A 22532-nucleotide genomic window follows, 5' to 3' on the forward strand; every position below is an offset into this window, starting at 1 on the left:
CTCTTTCGCATTACCGAGGACATTATCTTGATCTCGAATTTAAAAAATAATTATCTAATTTTCCCGAGTTTATTTTTCACCATTCACTTTAATCTAAATTGGGCTCCTTGTGGGCAAACTATACTGTCATGATGCAATTCTCTATATCAGATTAGCTATAGTTTGTAAGTTATAAGATTTTCCCATCTCCATGATTATGGCTTTCGCGTTAATTTTATAGTTTTAATAAATTAAAAATACAACTGCATGATAAGACTTTTTTGTCAATCTATTGTTTATTATACTGCTATCACTTGGGCATCCAAATTTCAGCATTGCACAGCAAACTAAACTGTCGGCATTTGTAATTACGAGTTCGGCCAATCGCTCTCTTATAATTAATGATAATTAATGGCGAACATGTTGACATTTTAAACACAAGATTTCTTACTCGTTCTTTTGGTTTAGAGCGCTTTTCAAGTTCTCGTGTTGTTACTTCCGTGTTAGATTCACAAAAAGCCAAAAACCTTCCTGGAAATTTGGAGTTGAAGAACTCTATTAGCACCAACATGACCGCCATATCTTCCTTTTGGTTATCATGGTAATATTCTGAGTTGCATCATAACGATGGCTTTTGCGTTGCACATACAACATTTATTTAATATTGACCTTGTGTCCATAAATATTTATCTTGTTTAAATAAAAACCAGGTTGTGTAGTTTTGTTTAAATAAAATAGTGAACAATTTTCACACGATTAAGTTTATACTCGTAAGAGGAAGGTTTGGGCGAATCCAAGAGAACATTTTTTGAACTTGAAATTATTTAAAATAAAATAAAAATAATGGAATGAAACTGAGAAGAAAGTACAACGCGTGGACACGAGCTGGAATTTCAAACTCATCATTTTTTCTTTTTTTTTTTTTTTTTTTTTTTTTTTTCTTTTCGTATAGGAAGAAAAACCAAAAAACCCGGAGAAAAATAGCACTAAATCTCGAAGCACAGTCTGAGAGAACCAACGAGTAACTAAAATATACTAACATATATATGATTGTAAGTCTGACGATCACACCCATGACCACGGCGCTGGAAGATTTACTTATTCTAAAAACCAACTTTCTATTGCTAAAAAAAATTAAAACTATTGTTTCTCATTATTGACGTTTAGCTCCTACTGATTGAATTCTCCATTTAACTGATGGAATTAACCTTTTGAATTGAGTCTATACATTTCAATGACTAAGAATGGAAAGCATGCTAGCACTATTTAGCTTTCTCTAAACTTTGAAGGCAATAGAACAAGACTATACCCTGTCCTATCTATGTCCTGGCGTGTTATTACACCAGAGGATAACTAGCATTAGTTGCAATACCACACTGGTTGTTCTTGTTACGAGACATCATGATGTAACCATCCATGCCCCAAGTCGTTCCCCAGCTGAAATAAAGTTTACAAAATATGGTTATTTCAAGCTATATAAATATGGGCTAAACCCATCTATAAAATAAAATAAAATAAATAAAAAGAGATAACACTGTTAGATGAAAATGAAATTTGGAAAAAATTTATTTAGTGGTGAGAATTTTGTAGAAGAGGCAAAGATATGACAAGATATCCAGAAATATGTATTGTACAGTTAAAAGGAATGCAGCTTTCTGCACCGATCATTCAACCACCCACAACTATGAATGAATTTCTTCGTATTTTGCACCTCAAATTCCCAACAAAAAAACTGAAAATGATCTCTAGGATGGGGATTTGTTTTTTCAAATTCGTTTTGCTCCTCTTCGAAGTTTTCTTTTCGAAGTCATCACGAAAATCAGTTTTTCATTCACTGCAGAAAATCTTGATGTACGAATACCACCGTCAAAGATTTAGTCTGAAAAACAGATTACAGTACTGCACCTCACGTGGGAACCTTAATTTTGACATAAGCACAAGAAGCCCCCCATCGGGAATTAAAATAAAGCCGGGAATAAAAGTTTCATTTCATTCACTAACCTGTTTTTGACGAGCCAGTAATCAATGCCATCATCTGATACACCATAACCAACCGCCAGTACACCATGGTCTAACTGAAGGCTACTACAATCTGGCTCATCATAGACACCATTCTTGTAGAACTGGAAGGAAGTGTGGCTTGCATCGATGGCTACTGAGATGGGACCCACTGTTGCTGAAGCCATTTGTAGGTCTTTCTCACTTTGGGTTTTGACATCTACATAGCCACTGTCAGTGGCACCTACATTTTGTTTCTTGAAATGACACTGTTCATCCTGATGGTCATAAGATAAGCACATTTTGTGTGAATTAATACTTCTTTTGGTGTTGTCTTGAATCTCGGGATAAATGTCAAAACTTAAAATTTCTAAAAAAAATTTTTTTTCTTATCAGATGAATATTATATGAATATTATATGAACAATATTATTTTGAATATTATATCAAAAAACAGAAGAATAAGGAAGTTTTGAATTGGATACAGCGTTCCTCCCTAATTACCCCTGATTTTCTTGGGCAATCTCAATTCTCAATCTCAAAAAAAAAACATTCATAACATGTTGATCATTGGATATTAGATTTCAAAATGTCATGTTTTGTTGCAAGCCAATATGATACCCAGAGCCTTATTTCTTACCATGCAGCATCGGCAAGTACAAGAAATTAAGGCACTGGGTACGAAATTGGTTGCAATCCAGGAGAGTTGCTGTTGTTGGTTGCATTTTTGATTTTTGTTTGGGACAAGTGTGTGCGTTTGGGGGGGGGGGGGGGTACTAATCACATCTATTTGTTCAACCACCAGGGATGTGAAGTTTCCACCACCCCTCCCTTCCCTTTCATGGTTCTTTTGTGGCTAAAATTTGAACTGTGGATACCTGTGCAAGATAAGGATAGCTCTCCTCAGTATCAATTCCACCATTAGCCTTGATATATTTGAATGCATTATCCATCAGTCCACCCTCACAGCCATCGTTACCAAATTTTCGGGAACAGTCTACAAGATTCTGTTCACTCAGAGACACTAGTTTTCCTGTCTTCTTGAAATGTTGTCCTTCCAGAGAACCAGTCTGAAGATTGCAAAAAAGTAAATAATAGACTATATAATATGACCTCAAGAGTACATAATCGTCCACTTTTAATATATAATCATCAATGAAATTTTTTTTTTCTCTATTTATTTACTAAAAAGTGATCTTATATCTTTACATATGATGATATTAAATGATATCTTCACATCTGAAGATAACGCCATTGGTAAAATTGCATTTGATTGATAATTGTACATATAAACAGAATAATAAATGGTAGGTTGGAGAAGCAGATTTTATTTTCTCATGTTGACCTCAACACTTGATCAAGAGAAAGTCTGTATCTCCACACATGGCGCAGTCATGTAATATCCTCTATATATTTTCAAGTGAGTCATACTACTGTCTACAGATGAGCTAGGTTTGATATAGTGAAAAACTCTTAACTGAGCTACAGTACATCACTGTGGCAGAAGCAGGGGGAGGTAACAGAGTCCCATCATGTGCCCCCCTTTTCTTGTTTCTAAATATTAAGACTGTACAGTACATAGAACTTTCCAAAATTCTCTTGGATGACCATGAAACAATGAAACAATGTATGGAAGGCCAAAACAGCTGTCCATGGTTTCTAGTTGAGCAGTGGTTCATTTTTTATGCTACTTGAAGTTGCGAAAGGCTTGTTTGGCACTCTTCTTCAGTCGATTCGTCTACAGGCTCGTATTTTACCTATTACCCATGTTCTTATACGAAGGTAAAGAGATCTTAATTTAACCCTATATCCACTGCATATCAGTTTACATCAAACTCACTGTGCTAAATGCCCAACAAGATCCACAGGCTTTCTGGTTTTTCACTGGAGTCACATAGCCTTTCTTTCTCCAGTCCACATCTTTGGGCAGATTAACATTGGATGGTGGTAGAAAGGTTACTGCATCAGATTTCGTTTTGTTGGCAAATTTCTTAGTTCCGAGATACCCATTGAGCATTGATTTCACCTCTTTTGATGTCTTAAAAAGGAAAATATGGATTAAGACAGTTAAAAGGTGGTGGGGATTCAGAAATTTAGTCATTAAAGCTTGGTAAAACCTTTACCAACATATTAATTTTATCAAAGTCATATATGGCATGTACATGTACAGAGAATTCACACATTGAATATGAATTGAGCTTTTTAGATTCCTGGAAGTCCAGACTTTCCATGCTAAGGGGTACAGTTTTTAGGTTTTTCCCTACAGTAGTTCATAATACACCCATCAAAATTACTTGATTCTGATTGGACAAGAGGAGTACAATTAAATCCCATATGGTAATCTGTAGAGCCCCAATTAAAATGCTCAATTTTTTTGAGTGTATCATAAACAAAAAATCAATTATGCACAACCTTCTTGTACAATTCAGGATTTATAGAGTTATGTAGTTATTAACAAAGTAATAGTAATAATAATAGCTACAGCTGTAGTATAGGAAATCAATCACACTCCCCTAAAAGCTCTGAATGTAAATTCTGAATTGTACTAGACATGAAGATATAACTAGCTAAAAACTAGTGTGAGCTGCGTCGGTGTTTCTAATGAAACAGTAATGATGAAAAGGTAAATTATACACCGTGAAAAGATGAAAAAACTTACTGACGTTTCGGACGCTAGTCCTTCGTCGGAGTAAAAGAGAAAGAAGTGGTAGAAAGGAGTGTATATATGATAGAATAAGACAAAAGAAACCAATGAGAGCGAGGTAGGCAAGGAAACAAAAACAAACAATCAAAAGACAAAAGAAAAGGTTAGTTGAAAATAAAGCGTTCATTAATCCCGTTGGGACTAAGAGTGCCCAATAGGTGAATAAGCCGCATTTCTTTGGTCTTGCGACAATCATTGTTGCCGTTAAGCAAAGAAAGACCGAAAACAATGAAGTCAGAAAGAGAATGGTTAGCTAGATTAAAATGGCGGGAAACTGGTTTGGTGGGATCGTTATTGCGAATATCATAAAGATGATTGCAAATGCGATCACCAAGACGGCGGCCAGTCTCACCCACATACAAAAGATTACAGCGGGTACATTTAATACAATATACAACATTAGAAGTGGTACAAACAAAATGGTCAGTGATTTTAACAGTTGATTTAGGACCGACAACAGAAGTGTGAGAAGCTATGTGAGGACAAGTATAACAACGTTTACGAGAACAGTGAAAAGTACCAGGTTCTTTGTTAGAGGGAAGAACTCCCTTGACCAAGAAAGAACGGAGATTACGATCACGTTTATAGGAAAAGAGAGGGCGGTCGTTGAAAATAGCAGAAGTGCCAGTATCAGAGTCAAGCAGAGAAAAGTTGCGGTTAACAATGGGTTTAATGGAAATGTTAATAGGATGATACGTAAGAGTGAAAGGAATGCGGTCATTAGAGGGACGAGTGTGAGGAGTGAGAGCGGTGGTACGATCAATAGTAGAAACTTTACAAATGGTGCGATCAATAACATGAGCAGGATAATTACGCTTAAGGAAGAAGGAACGCATCTCAGAACATTTAACAGAAAAATCAAGATCATCACTACACAAACGACGAAGACGAAGAAATTGCGAGAACGGAATAGCGTTAAGAGTGTGCTTAGGATGAGAAGACGAGTAGACATGGTGCGATTTCCTATACTAGTAGCTATATATTTTGAGGGGTTTTCTTTGCGTTATCTGGTTTTCTTCTCTATCAATTTTCCTGATTTAAATTATTGTGTTTTATTACCAAAACAAGGACTTTGGGAGAGGGAGGTAGGGTAAGAATTGACACTGTACCTACCAGATCCCCCAGGTGGTTCATGGCCATGGTAAAAGAATGTTTTCCTTGATTGTGTCTCTTGATTATCTCAAGGTTCTCTTTCCATATGGCGTATCGAAGACCCTCTTCATCTCTAGTTTCATAGTTCTTGTTGTGGAATACTTTCCATGCTTGCCACTCGCTGTCTTTGATCAGCTCTGACATGCCGTAACAAGCACACATGATGAACATCACAATACTGAGTGTCTTCATCTTCTGAATAAACAATACAGAAATAATGACTCGTTAAGTATTATTACCTATATATAATAATAACAGTAACATAGCCTTTATATTTATTTATAAAATATTATTTATAAGATATTATATAATTTTGATACTGCTTTTATATCAGAGGATAAAGAACTAATGTAAAGTTGTTCAAAAATAGCTGCTTATGTCTCTGTAATGTGATATACAGTAAATAACTTCAACTTCAACTTGTTTATTTACACTTTTGTTATAAACAGTTATATATTTACAAGATATAATATTTTTTATACAAATGAGGGAAATTATATTATTTTAGGTAATAAAAGTGTAGGGTGATTAAAGTAGCTTATGCTTTCTAGTTAATTGCCGTCCATAGTGGATTAGTTAAGTATATATAGCGTCAAAAAAAAGAGGAATTACAATTATCATAAACACACACACACAACAGGACATAATGGCAAGTACTTTTTTTTTAATGGCAAGAAAAGAAAAAGACATTATTATAGAAGAAATATACTGTCAATGTCATTAATGTTGTCCACCAAAAAAAGACATTTACACATTTAGACATTTAGACTAAAAGAAATATCACGTGTTTCCTCGAAGGTTCTGGCATAAAACAAATGCTGAAATACCATTCTCCATCATAAATCCTCACTAAATGGTCAAGGCATTCTGGATTTTCGATTCACGACTTGAATTTTACATTTAAAGTTCAAGCTGATGCACACGAGGCAAAGAATACATAATAAAACACCTGATATATCTTTTAGTCTAAATGTGTAAATGTCTTTTTTTGGTGGACAATGTTAATGACATTGACTGTATGTTATTGTAAAGATAATAAATGTTTTTTATAATTCTTTTTAAATGACTTAAATGATTGGGACTTAAGACTAATAATCTGGGAGCTGTAGAGCACTAATTGAGAAACAAGAGCAAGATTGTTTCTAAGCTTGCTCCTCTTGTGCGCTGCATCTGGCAGTGTGTTTATATATGACAGTACAGAGACATGCAAGTACAGGACTCAGTAAAGACCAGTGTTTTAGTTGGGATTAGGCTATTGCATTAATTCTTACCCCCCTCCCCAGTCGGAATTCTTCAGGGATCTGGGGGTGTTTCTGTGATGGAATTCTTCAAGGGTCTGGGGGTGTATTTGTGATGGAGTTCTTCAGGGGCCTGGGGTAGTTTTCTAATGGAGTTCTTTGGGGTTCAGGGTTGTTTTTGTGTTTTTCTTGAGGACCTCAATTTCACATGTATTCTTCAGGGGTAAGTCATTTACTGCAGCAAACTCCACATCTTCATGACTCCAGGAATTTCTTAGGGGGTTCTTAAAAAACTTAGCTCCTCAACAGGGGTGGGGAGTGGGAGTACAAAAAGTAAATTCAATGGCCCATTGTACATTCCTGTGGACATGCATGCAGAGAGATTGGAAGACTCGTCTTTACTGATTCTGGAGGGAAAAGTGGGCCCGCTCAAAGTCTAAGTTTACATATATGAACATGGTTTTATGCCCTTTATTCTCCACGGTCATGATTTCTATTGTGTTTCTCTCAAGAATTATTAGTGAGTGTGTTAAGCCCATACGTAAATATTGCGTGTGTATAAGAAAGGGTGAAAAAAAATTACTAGCACCACAAAAAATATCAATAAAAGGTTGAATATGTACGTGCTGACGTTTCTGACATTCGTCGGTTAAAAAAAAAGGTTACGTTTACCTTATTTTCTGTAAAAAATTAAATAAAATTTGATATATAAATAGCTTAAAGTTAGAACTGTTTACGAATCATTCGAAGTATTCTTTAGAGTTAGAATATCCCTATGATGGCAAAACCCCTTAATTATTTAACGAAAAAAAGAAATAAAAATATGGTGACCACAACTACAGCTGTACCCTTTTTTAAGCTCAAAACAAAACGTATAAGGCTCTCGCGAAAAACTCGTGACTCTATTAAAAACCCCTCAACCGTGTAGCTCAACATTTCTCTAATTTCCTCCTTTCTTTGCTTTCCTTCAGCTTTAATATTCGTAACACATTCACTTACCAGTTTTACTGTGATGGGAATAAAGAGTTAATAACCTTTGATCGCAGTTTTCAGCAACTTTTCGTCAGAAGGTAAAAATCAACAGATCGTGTTCTATTTCTTGTTGTTTTCAAGCGTCACACCGCTGACTTTCCTGACCGACGTAATAAACCACAGGCATCCCTCTTTAGAGCCTTGTTTACGTACAGCTATCGGTTCATAGCATTCCTGCGGATACAAAGTGAAGAACACCACCCCTCCCCCTTTAGTCATGAAGACCTATTCCTACCTGCCTGGCTGATATTCCTACCTGCCTGGCTGATATTCCTACCTGCCTGCCTGGCTGATATTCCTACCTGCCTGCCTGGCTGATATTCCTACCTGCCTGGCTGATATTCCTACCTGCCTGGCTGATATTCCTACCTGCCTGGCTGATATTCCTACCTGCCTGGCTGATATTCCTACCTGCCTGGCTGATAATAATAATAATAATAATAAACTTTATTACTGTGTCATGTCGTTCTAGCTTATTTAAATAAACTAATTGGGGACACCTATCTAGAACCCTATAAAACCAATAAAAATCTTATCCCATGTTTCCAACCCTTAAAACAACCCCTATATGATATTTACAATTATCTAATTTACGGTAATATCCCACCCCTCCGACTAAATATACCCATTATTCTTACACTTTTGTGTAAACTACAAGCTAAATCCTTACCCCACCGACCCCATAGTAGCTGTAAGATAATTCCCACCCCCAACTGATCCTAATATGTGTTCGATACTCAGATCGATACGCTTACTAGGTAGCGCATAAGAGGCAGTTTTGGCAATTATCACTCATGAGGTCACCTAAACATCTAAACCGGAGCGGGCTCCATCTAAATAGATCAGGAACTAAACAGTTTGCAACCAATTTTATTAATTTTTTAAAGAAGACATAGGAACTAACTGTCATGGAGCCCATAGAGAAAGGGAACAAGGGTAAGTCACGTAATTTAGACAAAATATTTGGTCGTGGTTTAACAATGGCTTCCTTAAATATTAATAGCTTAGTTGCGCACATTGATGAATTACGGGTGTTTCTCACCGCATCTCCTGAAATTGATGTCCTGGCAATCAATGAAACAAAATTAGACTCTACCATTATGGATTCTGAGTTACATATAGAGGGTTTCGATATTGTCAGAAAAGATCGATCTCAGAATGGTAGAAACGGAGGAGGCGTATGTATTTACATGAGAAACAACCTGAGTTATCAAAGACGCGACGACTTTGATGATGGGATCTTAGAACTCATCACTATAGAAATCTTTAAGCCACGATCAAAATCATTCTTAGTTAGTACTTGGTATCGCCCTCCCAACTCACCCCTCGAGTTATTCACGACATTTGAAAAGCTCATAGATAGCATTGATAAGACAAATCTCGATTATTATTTGTTAGGTGATATAAATTGCGATCTCTTAGAACTAACGAGAACGAACCTAGCTTCATCTAATTTAATTGATATTTTGGATATCTATGGGCTTTATCAGCTATTAAATGAGCCAACACGTGTAACGCATAACACTAAATCATTAATTGACTTATGTGTGACAAACACTCCCGACAAAATTAGTAAGTCAGGTGTGTATCATCTTGGCATCAGTGATCACTCTTTAGTATTCATGACGAGAAAAATTCATTACGAGCCGTCAAAGGCTCGCAAAATTGAGGTACGTAACTTCAGAAATTTCGATCAAGACAAATTTTTGAGTGATCTCAAACAACTGCCATGGTCAGACATCAAGTCTTACGATGATCCGAATGATATGTGGATTCGCTGGAAAACCTTGCTAACCGAGTGTATTGATTCCCACCTGCCTGTTCGCCACAAGCGTGTGGGAAGGAAAAACTCACCATGGATCACAACGGAGCTAATACAGAAAATGCGGTCACGTGACCAATTGAAAAGGAAAGCAATTTCCACTGACAGTGATTTATTTTGGAAAAAATACAAAGAATCGAGAAACAGGATTAATAACGAAATTAGATTAGCGAAGAAAAAATACTTTACGGAAAATTTAGCACTAAATAAATCTGATCCTCGGAAAACATGGCACCTCCTTAATGATCTAAGTGCTCGAAAGGCTAGCAAATTTTCCGGCGTTTCCGAAATTAAAGTTGCCAATAAATCAGTAACCTCACCAAGTGAGATGGCCGAGATTTTCAATGAACATTTCACAAGTATAGGCCAGACTCTAGCCAATAAATTACCTCCATCTGACATTAAATTTGAATCATTTCTGAAACCTACAACTGGTAAAACTTTCGCTATCCAACCTCCAAGTGAGCAAACTGTTTGCGACTTGTTAGGAAGTATAAAGGAAAAGAAAGCTGCAGGCTTAGATAACATACCCAACAAATTGCTAAAAATGTCCGCCTCTATAGTGGGACCATCTCTCACTGTGATTTTTCGACAATCTATTAAAATGGGCATTTTTCCTAGGGAGTGGAAAATAGCGAAAGTAACGCCTATATTTAAAAAAGGGGAGAAAACTGACCTAAACAATTATCGCCCAATCTCGGTCATTCCCACTGCTTCAAAGATATTTGAGAAGATCGTTTATGATCAACTATACGATTATTTGAATGAAAACCAGTTATTGACGGAATGCCAGTCAGGCTTTCGCTCCCTGCACAGCACTGTCACCGCGTTGCTCGAAGCAACGAACGAATGGTCAGTTAATATAGACAAGGGACTACTTAACGGAGTAATCTTCATAGACCTCCAAAAAGCCTTCGACACCATAGATCATGAAATTCTTTTGTCCAAACTATCGAATTATGGTGTAGATGAAGGCTCACTCAAGTGGTTCCGTTCTTATTTACTGACGAGGTCTCAGCTGTGCAGTGTTAACGGAAGTCTGTCTGAGCCTTGTACTGTGAGCTGCGGTGTACCACAAGGCAGTAATTTAGGCCCACTTTTATTTCTCCTGTATATTAATGACTTACCAAATTGTTTGGCGCAAGCCATAACAAGAATGTTTGCTGATGATACCAGCATCAGCGTTCATGGTAAAAATGTAGGAGACTTGGAACCAAGCATCAACACTGAACTCACTAATATACATCAGTGGTTGTTAGCAAATAAGCTAAGCTTGAATGTAGCGAAAACGGAATTTATGATTATTGGGTCCCGCCAAAAGTTCACAGCGCAATGCGATTCCACTATTAATATTGCGATTAATGGAGCTAGCGTTAAACAAGTTGATCACACCAAATCTTTGGGTGTCACTATCGATAAAAACCTTAATTGGTCAGAACATGTTAACAACATTTCGAAGAAAATCTCTTCAAGTATAGGGGCTCTAAAACGTGTTCGCCCATTTATTTCGACCGATAGTGCCATCCAAATCTACGAAGCCTTAATTCTACCCAAACTGGACTATTGTAGTGCAGTTTGGGATGGATTAAGTGATAAACTATGTGTTCAACTACAAAAGCGTCAAAATCGAGCGGCTAGAGTTATCACAAGATCTAACTATGACATAAGATCTAGCCATCTCCTTGACCAATTAAACTGGGATACACTTGCAGTTCGTCGTAAAAAACAAAAAGCCCTACTAATGTTTAAGACGATGCAGGGACGTACACCAGTTTACTTACAAAACCTTTTCTCCGACTACCATACTAAATACAACCTTCGAAATCATGATCATAAACTGTCAATACCTAAGCCACACACTGAATATCTAAAACGATCATTCAGCTATAGTGGGGCAAAATTGTGGAATGACCTACCGTTAAATATAAAAGAGGTCAAGTCAGTACGAAAATTTAAAACGGAAATTGATAGTTTGTACAGTAAGAAAAGTTGTAACTAAGGGCTCCACGGCAAACATGTAAAACAGTAACTAGCTTTTTAATCGTAAATCTTTACTTTTAAATATTTTTAGGCACTCGACTGATGTTTTTACCGTGGCAAAATAAAGAAGCTTCCTTCCTTCCTTCCTTCCTTCCTTCCTTCCTTCCTAAGTTAAGTGTTCTTATGTGTCTTTTAAATTTACTTAGGGTATCTAATGACTTAACGTTCCTCTTAAGCTTAGACCTACCTGCTAGAAAGAAAACAATTGGATTTTGATAAGAACAATAATTATACTAGATAATCAACTCGGCACGCAGCATTCGTGGGTATAATGCAGGCAGCTTCGGGCTGTAATTATCTATTAACTACCTTAGCTTGCTGATGTTCCTGCAAGATGTCTTGTTGACCATGAATTCAAATATAAAAGCATAAGTCCTCCCTATTTAAGAATTGGTTCAAAATACTCAATAAATAAAAAAAACATCGTGTAAACATCCAAATTTTATTTATTTTATTATTTTTAAAATCATCAATACAACAGAATATAAAATAGTACTACTAATGGAGGGTTCATGATTTATGCACAGGGGGTCCTCTGATGATTTTGTGTGGTGTCATGATTTTTCAGTGGTCGGGTTGTTTGTGATGGAACGGGGATATGGCAAATTTCCTCAAAAGTAGATCAAGGTACAAGAGAGCCATTTTGTTTTAAGGACCAACCACTCATAAAACCAGGGTTGGTATTGTACCATGGTTTGCTTCTTATTGGCAGTTGGGGGGGGGAATTTCCAAAAAATGGGGGCTTCCAAAAAATGTAAGGGAAAACATTATGGTAGCCCCTATGTACATAAATTAAGCATCCTTCCTAATACTAAGGCAATGTGCATCAAATTAGCTCACAAGGCACTCTGGGAAACCGAATACTGCAGAAATATAGCAGTGAAATTATAGGGACTATCCGAAGAAAACAAACTTTGTTATTTTTATCTTGTCAAATACTTACATTGTCATAATATGATGAAAGTTGAAAAATTGTCAGATAAAGTCTTAGAGGTGCCGAAAAAAGCCTAAGTAATTAGTTTCCCATCATGCTTTGTGCTAAGGATTCATGCCCGTGCACGTACATTGGCTATTGTTGGATGTTTTCTAGTCAGGCAATAAAGGCCCTGTTACAAATGAAACTTTCAGCTGAAACTTGCGTGCAATGACGTTGCGAGACAAGTTTCAAGTGAAGTTTCAAGTGAGTGTTACACGGCGTAATTTCGTCCTGAAACTTCTTCGCGAAACAAGTTTCAGTTACACGAGTAGAAAGCAGTTCTACTTTTCGTGCAACTTTATCGCGACGAAAGTTTCACCAAGGCTGAATTGCACCGTGTAACATCCCCTTGAAATATGTCTCACAACACTGTTGCACACAATTTTAGGCTAAAAGTTCAATGTGTAACAGGGCATTAATGCTCCTACAAAATATTCCTGGATCCACACCAGAATAAGGATAAATCTTCACATATAAGTGCAAGACGAATTTGTCTTGTACTCAAATAAGGATTACAAGTCATTACAACAAAAACTGATTATATATAATAAAAGCTTCAAATACAAGAGCTGAATGTAAAGAAAACTACAATAGTCCCTTTGCAGCTCAGTAATCACGTGCTGAGAGCAAATGAATGAACATCTTGATTCCCATGGGTGAAATATACTGGTGAGCAAACAAAATTTCTACAACCTGTTTTCGAGAGATCTTCCCTGCTACCAGAGTCTCTCTTCTCTTTCTCTCCCTACCTTCAGACGGGGAGGAAGGAAACTCTGCCGATGTAGAGCGTTTCCTTTGATACACCGCCGTCCACGATGGTGGACGAACAAAACCAGTTTTAAAACCGGTTTTTAACCGATTACATGTAGTGCGCATGAGGAAATGTAACACACCTTGGCGCCAAACATTGCTTGACGAGAGCTAGCTAAAAAGTATCAATTTAAAATAAAACAAAAAATTTGCTCACCAGTACAGACACGTGAACGTTAACTGCAAAGGGCCTATTAGAAAACTATACAATAAATATCAAACCACAAACTGTAGCTGTATGTACAATGATTATAAAACATGTTCTGATAACACTCTAGCTAGTCTCAGACATACCTCCATTCAATGTGTCTAAATTAACCTTCAATCAATCTCATCTGAAGAAGTTTGATTGATGAGATAATTGATAGAATTATCTGGATGACGTAAGCTTGTCTATAGAAATGACTTCCATTACGAGAAAAATACCATGTTTCACTCTGAATAACTGAAATTCTGAAATTGAATGGGCTATTTTTTTTATTTTATTTATTTATTTATTTTTTGTTGTTGTTGTTGTTTTTTTTCTTAAAAATAAAAAAAGATACCCTTACCCTCCCCTACTAAATCAATTATCAATGGTCCTTTAATACCAGCGTATAGTCTTGTTTATCCTACTGATTGATACCCTTACCCTCCCCTACTAAATTAATTATCAATGGTCCTTTAATACCAGCGTATAGTCTTGTTTATGCTACTGATTGATACCCCTCCCCTCCCCTACTAAATCGATTATCAATGGTCCTTTAATACCAGTGTATGTTGTACAGTGTTGTGTCTTGTCTATCCTACTGATTGATACCCCTCCCCTCCCCTACTAAATCAAATATCAATGGTACTTTAATACCAGTGTATAGTCTTGTTTATCCTACTGATTGATACCCCTCCCCTCCCCTACTAAATCAATTATCAATGGTCCTTTACAATACCAGTGTTCATACATGGTTGATAACAATCTTGTGTCTCTTGTGTCTCCGTGACGTTGGTACCTTTACACACAGTACATGACAGTCATCAGCTAGTGAGAAGAAAACAAACCAACTACGATTACTTCCAGTAGGGTCTTCAAATAATTAAAGTAATTATATCTGCAAATGGTAAGACCTTCAAATCTTCTCGGACAAGGACTTAAAACCGTAGGCCCTGATCTCCCAACCCTTATAAAAGAATCTGTTGATCTGCGCATTTAGACAATTGTGAAATAGCGCTATATAAGAACCCCATTATTATTATTATTATTATTATTATTATTATTATTATTATTATTATTATTATTATTATATTATTATTATTATTGTTATTATTGTTATTAGTAGAATGGTTTCTCATGCTGTGCTGGGTTTTGTTTGATATTATATTTGGTGTGAGTTTTAGGTATAACTTTTGAGTTGAATAAAAGGAAATAAAACCCTTAACGTCATACTCGGGAGACAGGACTCCTATCAAAAGGGGGATGCTTGTCGCACTCATTAGGTTCCAGATCAGTGATTTGGTACCTCTTAGGGTGTCACAAATCTGAAAGGCCCCCGTACAGTAAACCAGTAATGTATTTGTCAGGTAATAAGATACCCGAGATTAAATAACAACCGGAAATAAAGTTTTAATTTTTAGGGTATTTGTTTTAAGTTCACCATCTGGCTTTGGTCACTTAGCAATCATACATATTATGTAGTCCTTTTTGGGGGAAACAATAACAATTGCCACGTCCACCTTGAAAGGACTCGTGTACTTTTTAGCTGATATTTTCGAAATTTCCACCCAGCATCCCACCTTTTTGTATATTAGGTGTCCCTGTCCTCCAAATGTGGTACTTTATGAATTAATGACAAAATTCATTAAATTCTTATATCGCAAAATGTTGTGACTTTCTGTCGACAATCTTGTAGAAACGAAAAGAATGGTACAGAGCCTTGTTCACTTGAATCACAAGAATAACGGTTGGTAGTAACGGAGTGAGAGTCTTGGGAGTGGATGCGCGCATTTTAGCAATTTTTTTATCATTGATAATTGATTACGATTCAGATACATTCAAAATTAAACTCTTGCTACATGTTTGAATATTATTTACAGGAAATAAAGAAAGCATTCGTCAAAAAACAGGATTTTTTGGCAAAACAGAAAAAATATTCACCTGCCCAAATTGACAAAATGGCTCATGATATGAAAACCCTTAAATAAAGGTATCAATGAATTAAAACATCTTACCTTTTACTCGTTCATAGCATACTTGATTTCTTCTACTGTTTGAACCCATCCATGATCGGTCAATACCTTGTACACTTCCATCACAAGATGAGGGAAATACTTCAGAAACACAAAGTCTTCCAGTAACATCTTCTTGACTGCTGTTGGTCTTGTACTTTCAGAGACATGCGCGTAAGCATTTCGTATAAACCGCACTAACTCTACTACAGAGTGAGTATCGTAAGACTTTCTCTTTGTTTTCGTCATTTCAGCAAAGATATGAGGCATGTCCTTATACCTTGGGTCATTCCACACTCCATGCACAACTATGGTACTAAAGCTCTTCTCAATGTCGGTCTCAACAGCAGATAGACAAGTTAATCTTCCCGCACGTGGGTATTCAAACACTTTCTGGTTTCCAACAGCAAAAAGAACATCGACTTTTTTCTTATTTGACCAGAACATTGGATGATCCAAAGCTTTTCCTGCAGTTGGTCGATCGTTTTCATCATTACCAAGCATGTTTTTGACTAGGTGAGTAGCTTCAGGAGAAAGACAGCCATCCCATCCTTCTATTCTCCCATTCTTCATGTTGGTTTCTATATCAAGAGGCATTTGGCTATTGTTCTTAGAATATGGGTGGTTTTTTTTAGACAGAACGTAATGAAGAACAAGTCCACATGAAAACATGTCGGATGCCTTGGAATGAATGGAAATACCCATAAACACTTCTGGGGCCATCCAACACCTCGTTCCTGCATTAGTACCATACACTGTTGTTGTGCTACTATCAATGCGACGGCTGAGACCAAAGTCTGCAATTTTCAAACGAAGATGAGGATGTGTTTTGTAGAGAATGTTCCCTGGCTTCAGGTCGCGATGAATAATATTCTGCTCATGCAGAAACTCCAACCCCTTGACTACATCTTGACAAAGTTGAATACTTTTTGTGGCGTCAAATGTGGAACCATCAGTAAGGTACTCGTCAAGATTTCCTTCCATCAATTCTAAAACAATGTATGAGAACTTTTCCTCTTCAAAGAAATACAAATAACGAACAATTTGTTCGCAGTCTGCAAGCGCTGTGAGATTTGTAATCTCTCGTTTGTCTTCTGGTCGCTGCATACGTAATTTCACGATGCGCTTTAAGGCCACTTCTCTACCATCCTTCTTGTTGATTCCAACAAAGACATCGCCATATGAGCCACTTCCTACGTGTTCTTTGTGACACCAAAATTCCTCAAGGAACACCTCGCACTCTTGATGCCTAGCAACTTTGGCCAATTTGACTTCATATTTCTTTGACATAGAAGTCCATGGAATGAGTACAGACACTGTGTTAATATCTAAGGGTTCGGTGAGGAGTTCTTTAAAAGCATCAGAAGAGTCTGCCATGTCCAAGCAAGAATTGCCATCAGCTCCATACATACGAAGGATCTTCAAGATTTCACAATGGACAGACGAGTGTTCAATCTCTCCTTGTATTGAAGAGATTGGTGTGTCCATTCTTCTTTTTTTTGATGTAGGCTGCCCATCATCATCATCATCATCATCGTCATCATCATCATCATTGTCACTCTCATCATCATCATCGTCACTCTCATCATCATCATTATCATCATCGTCATCATCATCATCATCATCGTCACTCTCTTCATCATCATCATCCTCATCAACATCATCAGCTTTTATTATGTTTGTACAGCAACGACGAAGTGGTTCAGACAAAGTGGTTTGGCCTTTTCTTGACTGCAATATATCTTGGACAAGAATGCTTTTCCAATGTGTTCGTGCTGATTCGTCTTTACAGATGGCATTCAAAAGACCAATAGCAAATGTTTCCGACTGAGTGTAGTTCCGCTTACAAGCCACGTCAACCAAAGCTTTGGCAAGAACAAACTCATTGTGTTCAATAAGAATACTCAAAACTGACTCGCCCTCTTTGTCAGCTGTCCATGGATCAAGTCCCTTGTCAATGGCAGTTTCCCGAAAGGATTTTGGTTCTTCTAACTCCAAAGCATCTGGGTAGAGACCGCCCTGATAACCGACAAGTGACCACTTTTTCATAACTCGCGCAGCAGCAACAAGAGGTGATGTTTCCAATGAATCGGCATCGTTAGCCTTCGCTCCAGAACCAAGTAACAGCTTCACAGCGATCCAAGTTTTGCACAAATGTAAAGGGGTTTGATCGGCACCATTTCTGGCATTCAGTTTTACTCCACATCTTACGAGGTCGTTTAATAATGTTTGTAAGAATTCCTCAAATGTGAGATCTTTAGTAACATTACTGGTGTAGTCTTGAGGTGATGGTAATTCTAGTGATGCCCAAAGGCGAAGTGGTGAGTTGAGATCGGCATCAGGTATGTTAATAATCTGTGTTTTTGCTACTTTTGCAGGTATGAATAATTGTAAAAGCTTTATTGCTTCATGCAAGACATCTTGTCTTAATGTCTTATCCCTTAAGTGAAGTCCTTGCTGGAAAAGCTCTAGCATTAAATGAAAAACAGTTTTTCCACTTCGAGACCTTTCTTCAATGCTGGATCCGTGTTTTGACAAAACTTTACAAACTTCAACCAATGCTTCAATCGCAGAAGAAGTAATTTGATTATCTTCTGATAGGACACCAATATCTTCAGACAAACAAAACAGAAGAGGTGTTTGATTCTCATGATTTCTCGAGTTAAATTGTACACCAAAGTTCTCCAGCTTAAGACAAATCTCCATCACGATCTCTTGAGGCACACCCATCAACGGTAAACAAGTCGCATAGTGAAGGGCTGTATTACCATATGAATCAACACTATTAGGATCGGCACCTAACTGAACCAATAATTGTAAAGCTTCTGATATCCCTTCTCCATTTGTACATTTTTCATTTAAAAGCCAGATCAACATTTGCAGTTTCTTTTCGTTATCGATTAACTGACTAGCTTGTGTTAGGACCTTAGTAATATGAATTTGATCATAACATCTAAACGGCAGATCTCTCTTCTGCTTTAACTTTGACCTTTCTACGAACATCAAAGGAAACTTACAGAATGTCACATTTAAAATTGCTTCAGCAAATGTTATTTTCTGTACTTCACATTCTTCAAGCAATTGGAAAAAGCCAGAAGAAATATTTTGTGAAAGAAAGTCTTTAATATCATCTTTGAATAAATGTCTTTCAACGAAAAAGTCCAAAATGTTGCAATTACAGTTATCCTTCAAATGAAAGAATTGTTTTTGTCCCTTTTCAACAAGAATACGAACTGACTTTGGACAGTCGAGAGCGTAAAACAATGGTTTTCTCCCATAAACATCACGCACATTGACGAATGCACCACCATCATCAATCAGTGCACGAACCACACTCTCGTTGTTACTTACTTGGACAACATGAAACAAAGCAGTTTCGCCATCATTATCAGTCATATTAACATCAGCACCAGCATCAATCAATGCACGGACTACACTCTCGTTGTTACTTACTTGGACAGCATTACACAAAGCAGTTTGGCCAAATACATCAGTCATATTCAGATCTGCATCAGCATCAATCAATGCTCGAACCACGCTCTCGTTGTTACTTTGTTGGACAGCAAAAAACAAAGCAGTTTGGCCAAATACATCAGTCATATTCAGATCTGCATCAGCATCAATCAATGCTCGAACCACACTCTCGTTGTTACTTTCTTGGACAGCAAAAAACAAAGCCGTTTGGCCATCATCATCAGTCATATTCAGATCTGCATCAGCATCAATCAATGCTCGAACCACACTCTCGTTGTTACTTTGTTGGACAGCATAAAGCAAAGGAGTTGGAACTAAATAACCAGTTTTGTTCACGTCAGCACCAGCATGAATCAATGCACGAACCACACTCTCGTTGTTACTTACTTGGACAGCATTAAGCAAAGCAGTTTCGCCATCATTATCAGTCATGTTAACATCAGCACCAGCATCAATCAAAGCACGAACCACACTCTCGTTGTTACTTTGTTGGACAGCATACAATAAAGCAGTTTCGCCATCATTATCAGTCATGTTAACATCAGCACCAGCATCAATCAATGCACGAACCACACTCTCGTTGTTACTTTCTTGGACAGCATAAAGCAAAGGAGTTTTACCACCATATTGAGTCATGTTGACATCAGCACCAGCATCAATCAATGCACGAACCACACTCTCGTTGTTACTTACTTGGACAGCATTACACAAAGCAGTTTTACCATCGTCATCAGTATTGTTGACATGAGCACCAGCATCAATCAATGCACGAACCACACTCTCGTTGTTACTTTGTTGGACAGCATAAAGCAAAGGAGTTTTACCACCATATTGAGTTTTGTTGACATCAGCACCAGCATCAATCAATGCACGAACCACACTCTCGTTGTTACTTTCTTGAACAGCATGAAACAAAGCAGTTGTGTCTTCTATATCAGTTATATTTACATCAGCACCAGCATCAATCAATGCTCTAATCTCGTTCTCTTCTCTTTGTATTACGGTATGATACAACAGATCAGACTGTTCAGTACTGTTTTCAGTAGTCATCCTCTTATGTCAGAAGGCTTCATGACCAACTGTAATATACTGTGAAAGAATATTTTCTTTTTAAGTGTAATAAAAACATTTCGGCCTGTGCAATCGATAAATTCTTGTATTAATCGATAGCAATCGATGACAGGTCAAAACGTTGTGAGTATAGTAAATGATTATCGATTTCTGGAATATCGTTTATTCATTGTTATCAATTTTATATCAATTCTAATCGTTTTCGTTTAGTTGCATTTGCATTACAGGAATGGAAAAATAGGAGGGTAATTTTTTTTTTCCGGTCTGGTATCCTAAGAAGTTGTGCGTTGTGATTGGCTGTGTTACCCTCCTCCGCAGACTATCCGATATACTCTCCGTTGGGATCCCTGTGTTACATCTTATGACAGAGTGCCTGCGGAGGAGGCTATGGCTGTGCGAACTCCCTCAGTATCTGTCCGCCGTCCCGGTCCGTTATCCTGGGACTGCTAGATTACATTATAAAATTTAAAAATTAGATGATAAAATAAAAAATGAATAAGTTGTTTACCGTCTTGCTCTCTGTCTTGAAAACGGACCTCGGCTTAACGGCCTCGGTGCGTACATTCAAGACCTCGGGCACAGTTTTTCCCTATCCGGACCTCCTGGCCGGTAAATAACACACACACACACACACACACACACACACACACACACACAAATATACACATGTGCAGTTTTCATTGATTTAGAGAAAGCATTCGATACTGTTGACCATTCCATTCTCATGAAAAAACTTTATATTTATGGCGTGAGAGGATGCGTCCATAATTGGTTTAAGTCTTACTTGTCTGAGAGAACTCAAACGATCGGTAAACACTGAACAGCGAGCGACTTTCCCTAGCCCGTTGGCAAGTTTACGAACACTTTTCCCTTTTCAAAGACTGCTTTGATGGAATCTTGTTGCTCTTGAAAAATAATTTCTTTTTCAAACTGATTCTTTACTTCTAGAAACGCTCTAGCTAGTCCGAAGATCCTCATCAAAAGAATACGCCATTTTGAAAACTAAGCTAAACTAGGACGCTTTGCTCGTTCACATTCGGTTTGATAGTGTTATACAATGGAAGTTCAGGTTAGAATGAGCTTGTCTAACAGCCAATCAGAATCTATTATATATAATAGCGCAATTTGCGGGGGTCCAGAATAATCTTTCTGGCGATGTTTCGCAAACGGTATTTAAGAAGAAAATTCCGGATGTGACGCAGGCTACAAAATGTAGGCTATCAAATCAAATACTCGAAAATATTTCAATAATTCAAATAAAATTCTAATATTCCGATCCGATCCGACTTTTATACCTGCCTCGCCTAACTAAAGAGAAAAGCAAGCAAGCAGCAGGAAATCAAAACGAAGGTCCAAAAGCGTCCAACATCAAACAACAGTGGCTGATAGATCGTTGACAAGTGATGTCAAGAATAAATCGAAAACTATTAAAGCTAAAAAGTCGTTTTTCGATTATTCTTTGCTATTAATAAATTCCAATTTGAAAATTAGTTTTGGAAAATGATAGCTTATTGTGCATTCTCTCGCAAAATATAAAAACCTAAAAATCGATGTTGGGGTACCCTGATACCTTAAACAAGATCTCAGGTCTTTTTATCTCAATTCAAAGGTTCAACTTGCGATAAATCCGTCATATACAAGTTAATCCCTATTCTTTTCACAATATTTTCATTTATTCGTAGTCTTACCGTCGTGATAGAAGTTTTTCTTTGCACATGTCTTGGCCTTGCAATCAGTGTTAGGGCACTTCCACCTTCGTTATTCGATGTTGCACATCGTAGTCACATATTGATCGTCTGATACCACTTGAACATCTCTATTCCTATCAAAAAGGTTGTACAAGACAAGAATACAGTAGGTCTAGGCACGTTCAAGGTGAAAAATTGAAGAGATTTGAAGAAAAACTTGAGCTTACAAAGCGTTTTTCAATCCATCTTCGAAATGTGCTGAGTTGCATATGTGGTATTAACGACACAGGGATCCCAATCTTAATATTCAAATTCACTGTTAGGTTTTTACGATCATTTGGTTTTTGTCT

The 22532-nt window shown here is 37.2% G+C and overlaps 2 protein-coding genes across 3 annotated transcripts; both read right to left on the minus strand.

Annotated features, from left to right (window-relative positions):
* Positions 1-256: 256 nt before the first annotated feature.
* LOC116305713 (procathepsin L) lies at positions 257-8176 on the minus strand. 2 transcript variants are annotated; one of them, XM_089036716.1, is made up of 6 exons: positions 8070-8176; positions 5794-6024; positions 3817-4014; positions 2855-3046; positions 1981-2255; positions 257-1416 (listed from the first exon to the last, which is right to left on the minus strand). In XM_089036716.1, exons 2-6 carry the CDS (start codon positions 6022-6024, stop codon positions 1317-1319), a joined length of 996 nt encoding a protein of 331 aa, XP_088892842.1. In that variant the 5' UTR covers positions 8070-8176; the 3' UTR covers positions 257-1316. The 2 variants fall into 2 exon arrangements, with proteins under 2 accessions (XP_088892842.1, XP_088892841.1); XM_089036715.1 differs by having other exon boundaries at positions 5794-6027.
* A 6415-nt stretch (positions 8177-14591) lies between these two features.
* On the minus strand, positions 14592-22312 carry LOC148907421 (uncharacterized). Its single transcript, XM_089036865.1, has 3 exons — positions 22183-22312; positions 15953-20512; positions 14592-14765 (listed from the first exon to the last, which is right to left on the minus strand). Exon 2 carries the CDS (start codon positions 20471-20473, stop codon positions 15956-15958), a length of 4518 nt encoding a protein of 1505 aa, XP_088892991.1. The 5' UTR covers positions 20474-20512; positions 22183-22312; the 3' UTR covers positions 14592-14765; positions 15953-15955.
* Between the last annotated feature and the right edge of the window lie 220 nt (positions 22313-22532).

The sequence above is a fragment of the Actinia tenebrosa genome, unplaced genomic scaffold (genome assembly GCF_029948245.1).
Source record: "Actinia tenebrosa isolate PJP-AT-01 unplaced genomic scaffold, QUT_ActTen_1.0 PGA_scaffold4__44_contigs__length_22323623, whole genome shotgun sequence".
Taxonomy (NCBI): domain Eukaryota; kingdom Metazoa; phylum Cnidaria; class Anthozoa; order Actiniaria; family Actiniidae; genus Actinia; species Actinia tenebrosa.